Raw genomic sequence first — 20,452 nt, forward strand, 5'->3', positions numbered from 1 at the left:
TGTAAACAAGCTGAGTACATTTGTATGAGATTTTAACAGGTGGCACATATAGCTTTTTTATAAGATGAGTGGAAAGTCAGTTAAAATTCAGTAGCAAGATTTTATTTCAATGCCCTGTTGTGAGTAGGGCTCCTACTCTTCAATGTACTCTATCTCACCCGAATTTTTATTATTCAACCCTTTGGGTGCCACTGGCATTTTCCCAAGTCATATGCATAAAGTGCCAAGCTGTTTTTTGCAACTTTTGTAAGCTTTTGGAAAAAAAGTGATGTAAAATAACTAACCAACAGATTTTCATAATTCTGTTATTGTTTTTTTTTTCCTGTTGCTAAAATTTTGGGCAAAATTTGCTTCATTAAATTATAAAAGTTTTAGTTTTTACAAAAAAAATGTTTTACTTTTTTTATAAAAAGTTGAATCTGAACCTCATTTGAGTGTATATGGTATGTTTAAAGATTTTTTCTTTATACCATGATAAAGGCCATAAAGTTCTAAATAAAATCCATGTATAATATATGATTCTACAATAAAGACAAACATGGCATTATATGTACAAACAAAATGCTGCCCTGCATCGATCGACCTTTTATAAATTGTACTTTATTTGTCAGAGTTTATAAATTACATAGTAATAGTGTATAGTTTTCACAATACATCAAATAAAACATCAAGATAATACAAATAAATATGATTTGTAAATATAAAGACAAATACTTACATTTCTTTTGTATGGCTGTCAGTAACTACAAATAACCCATTATATTAACAAATAACACATGTTTAACAGGTCAAAGAATAGGGAAACAACATAAAACTCGTATTTATCGATAGTTTGAAACCTATTGAATACAGCTAACTGGTTATTTGGCCAAAATAACCTTGTACTGTATACAATTTTATCAAAATACGGAACGTCAAAATTAATGATGCCGGTACTTTATGCACTTTTCGTACCATCAAAATTAGCGACGCTGCAGCACTCAAAGGGTCAAACACTGCTATGAAATCAATGAATAAAAATATGAATGCATACTGTGGTAAAATATCTCGAGAAAGATCATCTGTAAATTTTAAATTTTGCATTAACCCATTGACTACTAATTAAAATATTTTTACCCTCAGGTAAGAAAGTAATTTTTCATTTTCCAATGGAAATCATTGTGTGAGTGTGGGTCAATTAAAAATATTAAATTATCATATAATATAACATTTCATTTTACTATCTTATATTTTAAGTATTTAGTTGCCAAGCTACAATTGGATTTATACCAGATCTATCATTAACCCTTCCAACGCGGCTAACGCCTAAAGACGCAGAACTGCCGATGCTTTAAACGCGGATTACGTCTACAAACGCAAAAAGCTTTACTTATGAAATGGCGAAGAATTAGTTGTTAGAACTTCCGTAAGAGAGCAGATCGATGTTCCTTTCGACTGTCGGGACTAGACAAAACGCTTTGTCACCGTTGGTGGACTTTGTAACGGTATCTACTCGGGTTGAAAGCAATCGCCGCCATTTTTTGTATGGCCTGTGACGCGGCATACGCCTACAGACGCGTTCGTTTCATTCAGCTGTTTAACTACGTGTGTGTTGGTCATATGTTGGTTATATTGTTAAACAAAGTGTTTTGAATCATTCCGTTGTAATTCTTATACAATTATCTTATACAATTCTTATAAAATTGTTTTTACTAACATTTAGTATAATTTTTTGTTATAATGGCTAATCCAGATGATCCAAGTTTTGACAAATGAGCGCATTTTTGGTATATGATGTGTAATATTTTTTTTCAATTATTTGTTTTGTATTTTATACCAGTTTCACCATACAAGTCCAGTTTATTTATTCTAAATAAATAAGGTTTATAAGTATAATATTTGTTTCATTTCCCTTGTAGGCTATCATATAAATAAGTTTGTGTTGAATTTCACATTATTACATTTCAAAATCTTATACTGAACTTATTTATTTTATGTACTAATTATACAGGAACTTCAGTTTACAATTTACTCATTATAAATAACCTGTATAAATGTAATGTAATCTGTCAAATAGTGTTGCTATGTCCATTATCCTGCAATGCAGTTTATTCAAAATTTCAAATATTTTCGTGTGTATAAAATTCTCAAAAATATGTAATATTACATGTTTATTATTTTTTCTTATTAAGGTAATACCAAGGTATATGAAACAAAAATTAGCATTGGGAAATTTAAAAAAAATATTTTTTTTATGTCTTAGCGTTTGACAGTAATTTAGATTAGCGCTTTAAGGGTTAAATATAAACTGTGGTTGCCTTGGCTACTCCCACTGTTAGGTTAGGCTATTTTTTCATTTCTTCACTCAAAATTTTATCATCCAAATTCCAATTTTTCACTTCATTATTACTTTCATTAAGTACATATTCCATAAAGTCACTAAAACTCAGAAAAGATGACGTCATTTTACCGTGACATCATTTCAGATGACAACTAATCAAAACAAACAACAGTTGAAACAGTAAACAATATTTGATTTCAAAAGAGTCGACCGACTTAAAAATAAAAAATGTTATATTTTAACAGGCCATCGATACAATAGTATAGACAAATGCCAAAATAACCACTATCAGGAATATTTTTCAACTTCAAAATTATGATCAGTGTCACAGTGCCCATCAGTAATTACGCCGATGCTAACTGATGAAGGGCAAAATACGTCATTGGTAGCCAATGGGTTAAACTTCATTTCTACATAAACAAGAATAAGTTCTATGACGGTACATGTTCAATCAAGGAATTTGGTTGAGCGTCATTAAAGCCTACCACTTAGTAGGCCTAATGAAATGATCCAATCATGAAATCTTATAAGCAATATGTGTGAAACCTGTTACCTATTTAGAGGCGGCTAGCATTGTGTTTTATTGACATTCTGTGGTTTGTGGAGCAATTTATATACTTTGGTTAGTAAATGACTAGGATTTTTTTAATTCTTTCATTTTTAGTTTAGTTTAAAACTATTGTAAATATTAACACCAGCTTTAGCAAAGACAGTGACAGATTTAGTCAAAATTAGTAACCAGTTGTTTATTTGGTAACTTGTTTAATTTTCAATTCAGTGTACAACAACACCAACAATGAACTTAGTTCCTTACAGTTCTGAGATGTAACGAACACTAAGGCTGAGATTAAGGAGCACTAAGACTAGGAACTAAGGAACACTAAGGCTGAGATGTAAGGTGCACTAAGGCTGAGATTAAGGAGCACTAAGACTAGGAACTAATGAACACTAAGGCTGAGATGTAAGGGGCACTAAGGCTGAGATTAAGGAGCACTAAGACTAGGAACTAAGGAACACTAAGGCTGAGATGTAAGGGGCACTAAGGCTGAGATTAAGGAGCACTAAGACTAGGAACTAAGGAACACTAAGGCTGAGATGTAAGGGGCACTAATGCTGAGATTAAGGAGCATTAAGACTAGGAACTAAGGAACACTAAGGCTGAGATGTAAGGGGCACTAAGGCTGAGATTTAAGGAGCACTAAGACTAGGAACTAATGAACACTAAGGCTTAGATGTAAGAGGCACTAAGGCTGAGATTAAAGGAGCACTAAGACTAGGAACTAATGAACACTAAGGCTGAGATGTAAGGGGCACTAAGGCTGAGATTAAGGAGCACTAAGACTAGGAACTAATGAACACTAAGGCTGAGATGTAAGGGGCACTAATGCTGAGATTAAGGAGCACTAAGACTAGGAACTAAGGAACACTAAGGCTGAGATGTAAGGGGCACTAAGGCTGAGATTAAGGGAGCACTAAGACTAGGAACTAATGAACACTAAGGCTGAGATGTAAGAGGCACTAAGGCTGAGATTAAGGAGCACTAAGACTAGGAAACTAAGGAACACTAAGGCTGAGATGTAAGGGGCACTAAGGCTGAGATTAAGGAGCAATAAGACTAGGAACTAAGGAACACTAAGGCTGAGATGTAAGGGGCACTAAGGCTGAGATTAAGGAGCACTAAGACTAGGAAACTAAGGAACACTAAGGCTGAGATGTAAGGGGCACTCAGGCTGAGATTAAGGAGCACTAAGGACTAGGAAACTAAGGAACACTAAGGCTGAGATTGTAAGGGGCACTAAGGCTGAGATATAAGGGGCACTAAGGCTGAGATTAAGGAGCACTAAGACTAGGAACTAATGAACACTAAGGCTGAGATGTAAGGGGCACTAAGGCTGAGATTAAGGAGCACTAAGGACTAGGAACTAAGGAACAACTAAGGCTGAGATGTAAGGGGCACTAAGGCTGAGATTAAGGAGCACTAAGACTAGGAACTAAGGAACACTAAGGCTGAGATGTAAGGGGCACTAATGCTGAGATTAAGGAGCACTAAGACTAGGAACTAAGGAACACTAAGGCTGAGATGTAAGGGGCACTAAGGCTGAGATTAAGGAGCACTAAGACTAGGAACTAAGGAACACTAAGGCTGAGATGTAAGGGGCACTAATGCTGAGATTAAGGAGCACTAAGACTAGGAACTAAAGGAACACTAAGGCTGAGATGTAAGGGGCACTAAGGCTGAGATTAAGGAGCACTAAGACTAGGAACTAATGAACACTAAGGCTTAGATGTAAGAGGCACTAAGGCTGAGATTAAGGAGCACTAAGACTAGGAAACTAATGAACACTAAGGCTGAGATGTAAGGGGCACTAAGGCTGAGATTAAGGAGCACTAAGACTAGGAACTAATGAACACTAAGGCTGAGATGTAAGGGGCACTAATGCTGAGATTAAGGAGCACTAAGACTAGGAACTAAGGAACACTAAGGCTGAGATGTAAGGGGCACTAAGGCTGAGATTAAGGAGCACTAAGGACTAGGAACTAAGGAACACTAAGGCTGAGATGTAAGGGGCACTAAGGCTGAGATTAAGGAGCACTAAGACTAGGAACTAAGGAACACTAAGGCTTGAGATGTAAGGGGCACTAATGCTGAGATTAAGGAGCACTAAGACTAGGAACTAAGGAACACTAAGGCTGAGATGTAAGGGGCACTAAGGCTGAGATTAAGGAGCACTAAGACTAGGAACTAATGAACACTAAGGCTTAGATGTAAGAGGCACTAAGGCTGAGATTAAGGAGCACTAAGACTAGGAACTAATGAACACTAAGGCTGAGATGTAAGGGGCACTAAGGCTGAGATTAAGGAGCACTAAAGACTAGGAACTATGAAACTAAGGCTGAGATGTAAGGGGCACTAATGCTGAGATTAAGGAGCACTAAGACTAGGAACTAAAGGAACACTAAGGCTGAGATGTAAGGGGCACTAAGGCTGAGATTAAGGAGCAATAAGACTAGGAACTAAGGAACACTAAGGCTGAGATGTAAGGGGCACTAAGGCTGAGATTAAGGAGCACTAAGACTAGGAACTAAGGAACACTAAGGCTGAGATGTAAGGGGCACTCAGGCTGAGATTAAGGAGCACTAAGACTAGGAACTAAGGAACACTAAGGCTGAGATGTAAGGGGCACCTAAGGCTGAGATATAAGGGGCACTAAGGCTGAGATTAAGGAGCACTAAGACTAGGAACTAATGAACACTAAGGCTGAGATGTAAGGGGCACTAAGGCTGAGATTAAGGAGCACTAAGACTAGGAACTAAGGAACACTAAGGCTGAGATGTAAGGGGCACTAAGGCTGAGATTAAGGAGCACTAAGACTAGGAACTAAGGAACACTAAGGCTGAGATGTAAGGGGGCACTAATGCTGAGATTAAGGAGCACTAAGACTAGGAACTAAGGAACACTAAGGCTGAGATGTAAGGGGCACTAAGGCTGAGATTAAGGAGCACTAAGACTAGGAACTAAGAACACTAAGGCTGAGATGTAAGGGGCACTAATGCTGAGATTAAGGAGCACTAAGACTAGGAAAACTAAGGAACACTAAAGGCTGAGATGTAAGGGGCACTAAGGCTGAGATTAAGGAGCACTAAGACTAGGAACTAATGAACACTAAGGCTTAGATGTAAGAGGCACTAAGGCTGAGATTAAGGAGCACTAAGACTAGGAACTAATGAACACTAAGGCTGAGATGTAAGGGGCACTAAGGCTGAGATTAAGGAGCACTAAGACTAGGAACTAATGAACACTAAGGCTGAGATGTAAGGGGCACTAATGCTGAGATTAAGGAGCACTAAGACTAGGAACTAATGAACACTAAGGCTGAGATGTAAGGGGCACTAAGGGCGAGATTAAGGAGCACTAAGACTAGGAACTAATGAACACTAAGGCTGAGATGTAAGAGGCACTAAGGCTGAGATTAAGGAGCACTAAGACTAGGAACTAAGGAACACTAAGGCTGAGATGTAAGGGGCACTAAGGCTGAGATTAAGGAGCACTAAGACTAGGAACTAAGGAAACACTAAGGCTGAGATGTAAGGGGCACTAAGGCTGAGATTAAGGAGCACTAAGACTAGGAACTAAGGAACACTAAGGCTGAGATGTAAGGGGCACTCAGGCTGAGATTAAGGAGCACTAAGACTAGGAACTAAGGAACACTAAGGCTGAGATGTAAGGGGCACTAAGGCTGAGATTTAAGGAGCACTAAGACTAGGAACTAAGGAACACTAAGGCTGAGATGTAAGGGGCACTAAGGCTGAGATTAAGGAGCACTAAGACTAGGAACTAAGGAACACTAAGGCTGAGATGTAAGGGGCACTCAGGCTGAGAATTAAGGAGCACTAAGACTAGGAACTAAGGAACACTAAGGCTGAGATGTAAGGGGCACTAAGGCTGAGATATAAGGGGCACTAAGGCTGAGGATTAAGGAGCACTAAGACTAGGAACTAATGAACACTAAGGCTGAGATGTAAGGGGCACTAAGGCTGAGATGTAAGGGGCACTAAGGCTGAGATGTAAGGAGCACTAAGGCTAGGAACACTAATTCTGAGATGTAAGGGGCACTAGGGTTGAGATGTAAGGGGCAATACTGCCCCAAGCAGATTTAGTGATCCACCAGTATGTATCAAAAGAATTTAAAAGGATTAGTTCTAAAATAAAAATTTTAACTAAATATTTATTGCACATGCTTCTTATAACACATAATTTAGATAAGTTTGTCATATTATATTTACTGGACTACTAAGTACACTACACTGCTCTATTTGTGAACTGGAAGAAGAGACCTGGAGCTTCTGAAATGTTTTTGAAAATAAGTTAGTTTATAACACATTTGTTAAATGAATTTTGGAAATATTTAGTTTATCATAAGCAAGGCACAGCTACTCTCTGTGGTATGTGATGCACCACAAAGAATACATCATGATGATGTTCATGATGCAAGCTAATCTCTGTTTAAAATATCCAATGAAGAAGCACATAATCTCAACAATTCAAACACACACAAAATGGAATGAATCACTACAGCACTGAAACAAATAATTTAAAACGCATACTTGTTTCAGATTTTTTTTATAATTGCAAAATTTTATGAAAATAGAATGGATTGACAATATGGGCTTGCTGGTTTAATAAATGTGTACTCTGAAAAGTTTCAGATCAAGAACATTTTCAATAATTCTAGAAGGCATCATCTTTCACTAGCAAGCAAGCATCTGGTATAAATTAATAGACAGCAAACCAAGCTAAACAGTTAACAACACAAACACAAGGTTCCGTAATTATATCTTGAATTATACACTACTAAGGACTATATTACCATCTGGAGTAGTGGTGGCAGTGGAACCCTTGTGAGAGGGTACTATCTTTGTACTTGTCCCTGAGTTAATGGGCCACATGTTGGCCGGTAAACGCTCCGGGGTGGGTGGCTCGGCATTCCCCTCATTACTATAACCGCCCCACTCTGTCTTAACCCTTCTCTCTTCAGTTGCCGGTGATTCTTGTTTTACCCGTAAATCTGCAAGGAAATAACTTTTTAATAATAACTTAAAACATTTTGACCCAAATATTTTTAAATAATGAATTTGTATCACTTATGTACACACTTACAATAGATTCTTTGCATATGAATAATAAATATTAATTTTAATCCTTTTATCAGTGGGTAATCTATCGCCAACATGCAACTTACACAAAAGACTGATAGGGTGATGATCTATCACCTGCTTTTAAACTATTCTGTATTTTTCCATAATTTGACCGATATATGTTTTGTACCTAGTGTTTCTAGAATGTATATGTCAAATGTCTTGCCTTGGAGTCGTTTCTCATAGAATTTAACTTACGTTTACTGTATTCCAAGATATTGAAACAGTAAACACAATTCAATTGTTTTCAATTGGATTCTATTTGTCTTCTATTGTTGTTTTAGCTCACTTGTCTCACTGACTGTTAAGACATCCAGTGTGCCCCCTTTCCTTGTTGACAAACATTGATATTTGTAATTCTATACTTTATTGCGAGTTTGTTTTAAAATGTTACATTACTTCGTATGGTGTTCGTAATGTAAGTAATAATTGTTAATAGGGAAAACAATGCTGATTACAGCAGTGATTGTGACCTATTCTACATGTTTCTTTGTACATGGTGGTGGAGCGCGGTAATTTGCTGATTTGGAAATGAAATAAAAAAATTATGAACCTCAGAAAAAATTATTTTTTATTTTAATTATATTGAACAGTAAGGGAATTTTTAAATTACATAGTTTTAAATAATGTATCTGGCAAATGTCGACCTTCGGCATCCACACACTGCTGCATAAGTTTTCTGAAGTTTTCATTAACTCTAACAAGCATTTCGACTGGTATTCTGCCAATTTAAGCCAATATTGTTCCTTAGGTCTTCCAAGGTGTTGGGACGGTTGATATACACCTTCGACTTCAGGTAACCCCAAAGGAAAAAATCGCATGGGGCTAAGTCTGGTGAGCGTGCCGGCCAGTTCACATCACCCCTCAAAGAGATAAGCCGTCCAGGAAACATTTGCCTCAAACAATTCATGGTAACCCTCGCTGTGTGTGCAGTGGCACCATCCTGTTGGAATCATGTATCCTCTAATTGCATTGGCTCAAGAGCCAGCTGAAAAAAATCCTGTATCATAGTCAAGTACCGTTTGGAGTTCACAGTTATGGCACGACGGTTATCCTGAAAAAAGTAAGGGCCAATAATGCCTACTCGTGATATGGCGCACCACACAGTGACGCGGTCCGAATGCAGAGGTCTCTGGTGGACTTATCTGGGGTTTGTTTCACTCCAGTAGCGCATGTTTTGCTTGTTGACACACCCACTGAGGTGAAAATGTGCCTCATCAGAAAAGAATACAATTGCGTCACGCGGTATAGTTGCAAGCATGTCTTCACAAGAAGTACGCCGTGTCAAATAGTCCCGTGCTGACAATTTATGGACCACGCACATTTTATATGGGTGAAATCTCAGTTCATCATGAAGAATCCGGTGGAGAGAACATCTTAAAATGCCAAGAGCAAGTGATTGCTTCCGAGCAGAGCGTTTTGGAGATTGCAGTACTGCTGCTCTAACACTATCGATGTTTTCCGGCGTTGTAATCCTTCTCTGAGGTCCCCTTCGTACACATGACACGTTCCCTGCTGTTCTGAATGCAGTTACTCAATTTACAATTGATTGCCGACCAGGAACAAGTCCGCGTGGGGGAACAGCGAATCGTAAACGAAAAGCACGCTGCACTGCAATGATCGAGTGGGCATTTGAAAAATACGCTTTAACATAAAACGACCTCTCCTCTCGTGTCCACTGCATGATGGCAAATGGAACGCGGAGGAATACAAATCTCCCGTCAGCCACTATAAGCCACGCCCACTTTCCCCTCTCTTCGACCAACAGTGCCGCAACAGTCTGCAGTGCAAAAAAGCAAATTACCGCGCTCCACCCTGTATTTTGATAGATGTTCATCCGAATCTTGTGATTTTAAAATTGTTTATGTAGATTATATTGAAATAGCATTAATAGGATTCAACCAGATAAATTATTTTTCAAGTACAATGTGACAAAAATTAATTCTTTAAAAATGTACATACATATAAATGGTATATAAGAATACAAATATATTTATTTTATATATTTTTAGTTCAATAGCACATTATGTCAAATATCTGTTAGAGTATTTAATCGTTACCAAAAAGCTGAAAAACTATTTAAATATCTGAATAAAGAAATTGTGTTTAAATATATACGCTACAAAATATGCATTTTAGGCCTGGTCTTTTCCACAATGTCAAACCTGCTTATCACTGACAAAATCATCACCCTGAAATTTGTAAAAATATGCTAGATCATAAAAGGGTTTAAAATATTAAATGGTTACACAAACTAGTTACTTATCAGTTAACATTCGATAAGTTTTCTACACACATATTTTAATTTATGTATTATTATTTTAAAATACAGTAAAACCTCAATTACAGGAAATAATAGGGGCCCAATACCTCATTGATAACCAAACGTTCTGCTGATACAAGGTAATATTAACACGAAGGACTTCCAAGGAATAAATGTAGGTAGACATAAATTATAACATTATTGCAAGGTGTCTACTACTGAGGTATAATGAATGAATGAAGTTATTTGACAGTTATGAAAAAAGTTGTGTACAAAAAACAAAATTTACAAAGCAATATTTTGGGGCATATTTTGCTAATTTAACTGGAAAATATATACATACATAAACAAAAAAATGTTAAAAAATAATCTTATCTTACTGTGTGTGTGTGTGTGTGTGTGTGTGTGTACTACTAAGTATTTCAATATATATCAATACTTGTAAAATATCAAGACAATTTTCCCTATCAAAATCAAGACAAATAAAGAACAGAAAGCAAGACAATTGTTAATTTGATATTCTGCCCACATTTTATCATACACAAAGTACAAAAACTACAGGTTTTAGCGATTGGTACATTGCGTACTGCCGATCAGCTGCCACCTGCAAATATACACAGCACTCATGACGATGCATGTCATATATACAGAACTGCAAGCACAATATTTCAGGGTGGCCACTCAAAGCCTCTTTTCAAATTCCCGGTTGAAAATTTACAATTCTCTATACTCTATTTCCAAACAAAATAAACAACTTTAATACTGTATTTAACCCTTACACCGAGTACGACTGTGACAGTTAGTCGTCACCAGCTGTAATTACAAGAAATGCCACAAAGCTGCGGTGCTCTAGAAAATTTCGTCACTGGCGATATGCGAGATTTATTGCTATTTTTTATCCTCCTTAGTTTTTATCTCTGTGTCTTTTGATGTGTCGACATAACATCGAGTAAACCTAATAACTTTTTGAAAAATACATCTGAACTCTATTTAATTTATTTATTCTTGGTGGGAGGGGGGAGGAGCAAGCCTAAGAATACCACACTACTTCAAAGAAATTTGCAGAGATTCAGAGAAATGAATATATTTAAAATGACAAGTTATATCCTGTACCTCCTCCTTTAAATAATAGAAACGGTAGATTATAAAATGAACTTCCAGAATATATGACATACGTAAAAATGTATGGATATATTTACATTTATTGAGAATCTATTTATGTTCAACACAAAGTACGGTGAATAGATATAAAAATTAGCGATCACCTTTCTTCCGATGAGCAGCTAATGACCGCATATGGAACCACCAGACACGACGGTGTTAAAAAATATAGACATAGAAATACGAACATCAATTTAAATATTATTTATCAATCACAGTATTTTGTTACTATATGTTTCAAAATAGATTTTATGCACAGACTTCAAAAACTGTTTAGCAAATCAGTAATTTGCATACTTCTGATAGCTTGTTAACCTACACCAGTTTGTTACTTTGGTTATCTATCTATATTTTTTCAAACAGAAAGTACAAAAATGTTTTAGCAATCGGTAATTTGTGTACTGCCAATCAGTAGTCGTCTGCGAATGTAATTATTTTTGGATTCAAGATTCAGCAACCATATTAGTAGAACATTTTGAAATCATGATTTTTCAAGTGTATTTAAGCACTTCTGTTGGTATCTGAATCAAGTGAAAAGAGCCGTGGTATCAAATATCGGAAATCTAACCCTGGTAAAAATTCCAGGGGCATTATAAAAATTCACACATATCCACGTATATATCCCACTGACGACCATATATAAAGAACATATCAGAAAGTTGTCCGATATGGAAGTTACCGAAGTGCGGTTAGTTCGCTATCTATATAATAAGTACATAGACACCAGTACAGAATAGTACCTTCTACAGTTGCACCCAGAATACAAGCACAATTAATGTTATCAATTACTGGCTCCTAAATATTTTGTGTCAGCCTTTAGGATAATACAAGGATAGAATCACCCCATCACATCACAACACAATTACAAAGTATATAAATGCACGAAAAGCTGGGGTTCGTCACAATGTGTTTGTTAGATTATAGACATGAATTGCGAAACAAAAAGACTCCTTATACACGTTTCACTATTTGGTTTGACCAGTTCGAATCGTCCAACCGATCGTCACAAGTGCGGGGAAGTCGTGGAGATAAATAGTTGATCGGAGAACTGACTTGATTTCTAGCCGTCGTCCAACCAATCCCGCTCTAAAGAAAACTAACATGTGTGGTTGGTTCGGTCAGCTGGCCGTCGGGCATCTGTAGATTGGCAAAAAAAAAGCTGTGATTACACTGAAAAATGTGAGAGAATTTGAACAATTACTGTCGCATAATGTGAACAAAATAAGCACTCACGAGAAGTGTTGCAAGTACAGGTGTATTGTTGGTTGTTCCGGGAATCAATACGAAGTCTGTTCAAACACGGCTGTGATGTCTCGGCAATTTTTATAATTGAAATTTTATTTTAATAGCTGACACTGGTCGCCAGTTCTTGCAAACAACTCTCCAACACCGATTGCGGCAGCGCTCGCAAGAGCTCTTGCGCCTGTTTAGACGCCATTTTTACAATCGGACACATAACTTGTGCAATTTTTTGCCAGTGTAAACGCAATTCAGCTGAGGTTTGGATGTGACCGTGATATCCGAACATAACATCACTTTCTTAGTTTTAACCGAAGTAATCTGATGACCAATCAGACGTATGTAAGGAGCAATCGTTCATAGATCCAAATAGACCAACCAAAAGCCTCGGCCGCAATACGAGCAGTAAGCAGTGGGCGCTGGATTTTTTACACTGTAGAAATACTTTTTCATTCATATCTGTTTTTATGATGAGCTGTTCAATGACAAGACTAAATTAACAGTCTCTCTCTCACATCGTGTTTACATTATTACAAACTGCTCTGTCTAAAAATGAAACATACAAATAACTGATAAACATGAAATAAATTGATATTTGCTAAAATAATGCATATTGCAACTGTAATAATAAAAATACTTCTTTTTAGTCCCATTGGAGGACATAGAACAGAAATAAAGTACCAATATTACATCATAATTAATCCACTAACCCTGATTGTTTGTCATCTACTCTTTTCGATTTTTAAGCTAAAATTTTGGTGGAAAAATTATACTCACATTCTATTCTCGTTATGTAAAAGGACACATCTAAATTATTTGACTAAATTCCAATACAACTTTTTATATGTAATATGAGGAGCTTTTTCTCAACATTTGTATGGGAATAAAAAGTAAAATGTATAATCTAGAGCTCACAAGAGATAGGTGTTGACCGGCGACCAATTGCAAAGCGCCGCAGTTGCAGCGTTGCCATATCGGTCCGTAGTCTCACACGTTCTCGCTCCGGACCTTGACAAAAGCCATTTCGGCTATAATATGAAACCGTAAAATGTTGGTAACAACGTTGAGACATAATTTTTTGACAGCATATTTTAAAGTAAAATTAAGAAGTTTGTTTTACCATATTACTTACAAGGGAGAACGAATTCTTATTTGATCTATAATATTAACTGACTATATTTATTTTGTTTTATGATTTAAGAAAACATTTTAAATACAACCTTTTGTTTAGTACATAATGAATTGTAAAAAATAATATAAATTTACAGTATGACAAAATCCAATGTTAATTGTTTGAAAAATAATATAAATTTACAGTATGACAAAATCCAATGTTATTGCAGTGTAACTACTGACTGTACTACTGTTAAGTAGGCGAGACACAGTGCCTAGCTGTCACTGAATAATGTGTTCACTTGATGTCACAATAAGCTTGTAATTTTGTAGTAACATCACTGGACTATATGATCTTTTTTTGGGGAGGGGGCTTGTAACAGTTGTATTTTGCCAATAATAAAATGTTTATAGCTACAGTCAAGTTTTAGGTTTTATCTCTATGATGACAATCCATGTACTGCACTGAAAAATATATTTGTTTGGTATATAAGCGAGTATTTTATTTATATCTGGGTGAGATCTAAGACAGATTTTATCACATTATTGTAGCTTGTTTTTGGTTTGAAACATGATTACAAAGTTGTATTGGAATGGTCTTACCAATTTACTAACTTTTAATATACTGTAGTTGGTAAACTTGTGTTGAAAGTTACCACTAAAACTACTCCTACAGGAGATTAAATTCATTAGTGGTGTTGACTCTCAGCAGGTATTGGTTTTCAGCGGACAAGTAAAGCCGTAGTTTTAATCATATGGAGATTTGAGGAACAAGTCTGTACCTTCAGGACAACTGGAGGAGGAGTTCCAGGCATCGGCGGGAGTGTCTGATTCCACAGCAGCAGATCTGTCAAAGGGAACTGCCGGAGTGGCAGTAGCGGATGAAGGTGTAACAGTGGTGGTATTGTCTCCACTCATCTCGTAGCGAGAGGCTGCCGGGGATGGGGGATGTCTAGAGGCGTACTCAGAATGAGGGGGGGTATTGGAACGGGAGTAGGTCAAGGAGAGAGGGGAGGCTCGCTCTGGCTTACTGCCATCCCTGAGCACGGAGGCTCGGATAGATGAGTCACTAGGGGAACGGTGAGGACGTTTCCTGGGAGGGGCATCGTAGGGTGATGAAGTGGGGCCCTGGGAGCTGCCACGGGAGTCGTACTGCATCTGCATGTAATGGTGCATGTATGTGTGGGGGGACATCACGGGAGTGTAAGAGGAGGTGGAAGGGGGGTGCATAGAGGTAGGAGGGCAGTCTTCGCTTGACTCTTTAACATTTGGCGTTTCCGTTGTACTTGTCTTGCTCTGTTTGGTATTACGTGAGGGAGAATCAATCCTGGACTCAAAGTCAACTTCTCCTTGAGCCTCAGCCATTTTTTCATGCTCAATGGAAAGGCCTTTTACCTAGAAAAATCATTATATTTTCTTATATATTTCTTCAAAACATTTAAAAACTATTATTTTATTCTAAATTTTGTTAATACCTTCAATTTGTTTTATTCAAACTCGTACACTTTGTAATAAACCAACTTGAAGTTTAGCTACAATGAAGACGATTCTAGTTTTTCATCAATAACGTAGAGATAAAATGAGTAATTTCATTATGGGCAAACACATTCCTCACAATATTGCGTTTTTTAAATTGTATCATGGCCAACCTCGCTTTTGGCTGTTCTATTACTGCAGATTTATAAAAGGTTTTACCTCCTACATTATGTCATAAGATCTGTTACCAAAAATTTTTAAACCACTTAGGGCCTCAGTTTTTCTGATCTAATTAATAAATTGTGTAAATTAAGTAAAAGAGGAATAATTAGTTTATAAATGTGGATACTGCTTTGTTCACATTGTAGCATACTGCGCTAGTTGTTACCTACATATAATATTTTTAGCATCAAATTACTTATACTAATACTTTTAGACAATCAAATGGGATTATGACTATTAAACTGGTATTCCAGCACCAAAACAAGTGACTGAATCTATAGTGGTAATGCCTCTCACTTGTTAACAATCATTTTGTAATGGTTAAACACTTTAAACATTTTACAGCCATGATTTTTACATCAAGGAATTTCTTATTGCCTGAGATTGATTTATACTTAGAAAGCATTAGGTAACCTGGCTGTATGAACTGAGAAACAAAGTTGAACATTTGCTCTAAATGATTCATATCTTGAACAAAACTGACTATTCCAATTTGCAGAGGCTTTAGAAAATTGCTGTTTTTACCTGTAAACATTCGGCAGCCTTGAGAAAGCTGGAGAGGCTCTCGTGCTTAACGTGCACTTCTCCTTTGTACATGAACTCCAGCAGTGCCGACATGTTGGTAGACGACGTGCCATCAAGAATTACCAGGACACTGGGACAGTGCGGAGCTGCCTCAAACAGGTCCTGGAAGTGCTTGCTGCACGCCGCTAGGATGATCTTGTGGGCCTTGAATGTTACACCTGTAGACAGAGTTCAGTCATAACTCTTCTACCAATATATGAACAGAAAAATACTATTTCTTACATTGTTTTCGATAAGTCACAACAGTACGACTTAGCTCATGAACAAAGTCAACCTTTCAGCATAGTTTCTAATAACAGTCGTGGCTAATGACCACACAGCACTACCTCGGTTTCATGTCATCACATTTTAGTGTAAAACTTATTAGAGTTAGGTTTTCTGTACTATATTTTATAAAGTAGGCTAAAAGTACTAAAACATAATTAAATAGAACATCAATATCAGTATTATTAAACATATGTTTTACAAATAATATATTAATTGTATCAAGAAATAATGTATCTCTTGCAGGATATTTTTTGTTCTTTGTCAAGTTGCGTTTTTGTTTATTTGCATTATATTGTGTTTCTTCATACCATACAGATTTTTACCACCATTGATTGATAACAACAATGATATAACAAATACATTGCAGGAATGATCATTGTGACAAAATAAAATTTAATGCTGAATGTTTTAACCTTTTAAAACAGTTGGTGCATTGAATGAATCATATTTGTTTTATTGCAAACAACTTATTTATTTTTTCTGTAATATTTTTTACTCCAATACATTTATTGCAAAAAAATAAAAGTTATATCAAATACTGTACTGTTAGTGATAGTTAATTTGAGTAATAAACTATAAAACAGGCAAGGCCTATTTCAATTTACTCTTTATATTATATTTTATTTACAGTGACAAGACTAGTTTATTCACATCGGCAGACAACTCATTCAGCTGGAATCTTCATTGTTCGTCAACAAACTAATAAATGTACTGCATAGACACAGCTGCATTATTGCCTCAAACATTTAAACTATTTCTGAGAGGTAGTAGAACCCTCCAAACCTATTTCATACATCAACAAAATATGACAGCATGCCAGCTGCTAACGGAATTTAGCAGATAGGACGTGCCCATATTTCGTTCCGGAGGGAGATGTTTGACTGACTTTCTGCTGTGTGGAATTCATGGCAACCTAAGAACCATAAATTATGTTTAAATTTACTTCGGTATTATCTAGGTAGTCCAAACGTTGGTTGCTGAATACAGTAGACAAGTAAACTCACCTTCACAAAATAGTGTGACATCTGTTAAGCTTTCCGACTTGAAGAGGTTGTCGAAAGCAGACACTAAATTGCTACCAAAACTGTTCCACTTTAGACAAAACTGCTGCTGTGGATCCATTCCAGGGTGTTGTTGGAATGTATTAGCCTGAAAATCAATATTAATTCACTAATTGTTAACTAAGCAGAATTTTTAAAAGTGGCATAAAGTTAAGTTTGTACAGATAATTAAATAATACAGGATAATAAGACATCATTTGAACAAGGTACTAAACACGACAGCAAAAATGTATTCAATAATAAAAATGTGATCTAGCACTAAAGAAAGCATTAAAAAAATTGTTCTAGCCCACAGTATTTCCAATTAAAATCGTATTCAATGCATAAAAACCATTTCAACTTCAACTGACGGCCAATACAGGTCTGAAACTATATTGTTTATTTTTAATTGTACCTGACATACCATGACTACAACCTGAAAATAAAAGTAATGCTCAATTCCTAGAACAAGAGGTGGCGGAACTGTAACTTCTTGGGGGTTGGAGGGTAAGGTAAGGAATATGTCTATAAGAAAGGAGGTTTGGGGCATAAACACAGCTGCATGCCATTACTCTTTCCTGGAAAATTTTGAAATGATTGATCCTATGAGGTCTCAAAATATTACTTTGGAATTCAGGGTAAAAGCTCCCCCACACCAAAGGTGTTTGTTTTGGTGCATTTTGCGTAAAATCAAATACTGCTTAGAGACAACACTGATTGCCTCAATTCAATTCAGTTTAACTCCATTTCACATAGGTTAGTCAAGCACCTTGGCTTGTGCTTTCTAAATAGAATCCACCATATATTGTTCTCTACAGCCTTCACCCATCAGTACACATCACCTCATTCACCTAGCCCTTTCTTAACACATGATCTAGAAAACCCTTTGGCTTCCTTTGAGTAGAATGAAAGGTGTATTCTTTGCCTGGTCTCTCACCAATTTGCTTAACAGTATATGGTTCCCAATCACATGCCAAAACTCTATATTCTCATCACCATCTCAACACTGCACACATAATGGCCCAGCCTGTGAGTCCTTCAACTTGGGGCTTTCTTTGATCTCTTTATGGCTAAATGCAGTTTTTATGTGATTTTGAATAGCCCTTTAATGCCTTGTAAAATTTTTAAGTATTGGTACATGTTATAGTAGTATACATTGAAACAGTTATTTCAGTACAATCTTAAATGATTATTTTGTGCCCCAGAAAAAAAAAGAATTTTATAACCGAGGTCTCAAACTATGCTGAAGAAATTCTTTAATGGGTGGCCTGAAAATTTCCTGATCTGGTTGAAATGAATGCTCTAAAAGTATTTTGAATTTTGCTCTTTCAGTTCACAACTAAGATTTTTGGATTTTGATTGTTCTGCATAGTAACAATGTGTGCATTAGATGAGAATTAAGTCTACCAATGCTGCTAAAATCCTGTAGTTCCTTAGTTGGTAAGGGCTGACAGGTTTTTAGGATATACCTTTCATAAGAGAAACTTACTTATCTTATTTCATTTTCAATAATGTAACCAGGTAATCAAATGTATTGGCATAACACTTTTGACAATTTGATTTTTCTGAAAATAACTTTGACTAGTTTTTACTGAAAAAAAAAAATGGTACATGAGCTGACTGCACAACTAATTCATGCAATCACTATGTTTTAAATAAACCCTAGCTTTTCACAAGTCAAGTAGGACCAGTAACAGGAGGTTTATCCTTAGGTGTTTATGCTTAAGGCTTATTTGGACATTTGATTTTTTTAGTGTTCTAATAGTCAGAACAGTAAGGTATAAAAATGAATGTAGCTTTGATTAATAAAGCCCCATTTAATTTAGTCTCATCATTTTGAAGCAGTACAAATTTGATATTAGTGATTAGATCTTTAAGATAATCAAGAAGTAGGAAATTAAATAACGAGTAAAAGCAGAATAACAGAGTAACGCAGTAGTGTATTGACTTTAAAAATAGCCGCACTAATGTTCACAATGATAGTTGTAGTGGTCAAAGTAACCTAGTGACTGAAGATTTGATTTTGAAAATCAATCACAAAGTTTGTGAAAATCGCTGTTTCACAATTACTAAACATTTCCTACAAATTTCACGAAGTTTACTTCATGAAATTATTGTAGGGAAACTTGGATACCACACATTTTGCCCCCGGTGAGTTCCAAATATCCTTATGGAAGATCACAAAAAAATCTAAGATTTGCTGTATCGTTAACTTTCCTTGATGAATACGACAAACATGGTAACGAACTTCTCAATCATAACGTTATAAGTGATGAAACATGGGAGAAGCATATCAATTGTGAAACAAAAATGCAGTCTATGGAATCGAAAAACTTTTGTCACGTTATGATAAATTTCTCAATTTGAACGGGAATTACGTTGAACAATACTCTAAGAGTGTAGCTTTTAATTGTAAAAAATAAAATGTTCCTATTTCAGTTGGTTAATTTTTATTTCAAAATGTCTGTTACTTTCTATATAGCCCTCGTAATAATATTAATAGTTTGATATTTACATATAAGTACAAACCACAATATTTACACAATCTCTATATTGCCTATCAACCAATTTTGTCCAAGAATATTTTACTGATCAATCAATCTGAAGGGGTATTAATATAGCCTACCTTGTTAATATCTAAAGCCTACCTTGTTTAGAATAGTACCAATAACAATTATGTATCATCACATTATTACTAGTTAATTATATTCTGATACAATACTACATTTTTGGATGAATTTTAAATTTTGAATGGATATTAAAAATCAAATATACCAAAATATTATTATTAAAAATGACTTTATTACATTTACATAAGAACAGAAACTTTGCAAACAGCCTCATGACCCCTTTACCATATTTACTATAGGAATGTTGAAACTTGTATAAATGCAATACTGTATACAACACTATTAATTCCCATTTACAATTATGTGTGTATAGAGCCACAATATTAAAATAAACTAGTGATAGCATATTATAATTATAGGATGACTTCCTAGCAAGATGGTTTTGTCATCTTGGTCGTCAATAGGACGTGACAACAAATTTTTAAGGCATCACATATTT

At 35.9% G+C, this 20,452-nt stretch overlaps 1 protein-coding gene across 3 annotated transcripts in view; it reads right to left on the reverse strand.

The window, feature by feature from the left end:
- Positions 1 to 20,452, reverse strand: part of LOC124365045 (zinc finger protein chinmo-like) — a 34,246-nt gene that overhangs the window by 3,640 nt on the left and 10,154 nt on the right. For 2 of the 3 annotated variants that reach the window (XM_046820945.1, XM_046820946.1), the window contains exons 2-6: positions 17,348 to 17,492; positions 16,017 to 16,234; positions 14,576 to 15,188; positions 13,596 to 13,688; positions 7,690 to 7,887 (exon numbers count right to left, since the gene is read on the reverse strand). In XM_046820945.1, coding sequence (XP_046676901.1) covers positions 7,690 to 7,887; positions 13,596 to 13,688; positions 14,576 to 15,188; positions 16,017 to 16,234; positions 17,348 to 17,465 — 1,240 coding nt within the window. In that variant the 5' untranslated portion in view covers positions 17,466 to 17,492. The remainder of the gene's footprint in view (positions 1 to 7,689; positions 7,888 to 13,595; positions 13,689 to 14,575; positions 15,189 to 16,016; positions 16,235 to 17,347; positions 17,493 to 20,452) is intronic. The other variant, XM_046820947.1, reaches the window with a different exon arrangement.

This window comes from Homalodisca vitripennis, chromosome 6 (assembly GCF_021130785.1).
Source record: "Homalodisca vitripennis isolate AUS2020 chromosome 6, UT_GWSS_2.1, whole genome shotgun sequence".
Taxonomy (NCBI): domain Eukaryota; kingdom Metazoa; phylum Arthropoda; class Insecta; order Hemiptera; family Cicadellidae; genus Homalodisca; species Homalodisca vitripennis.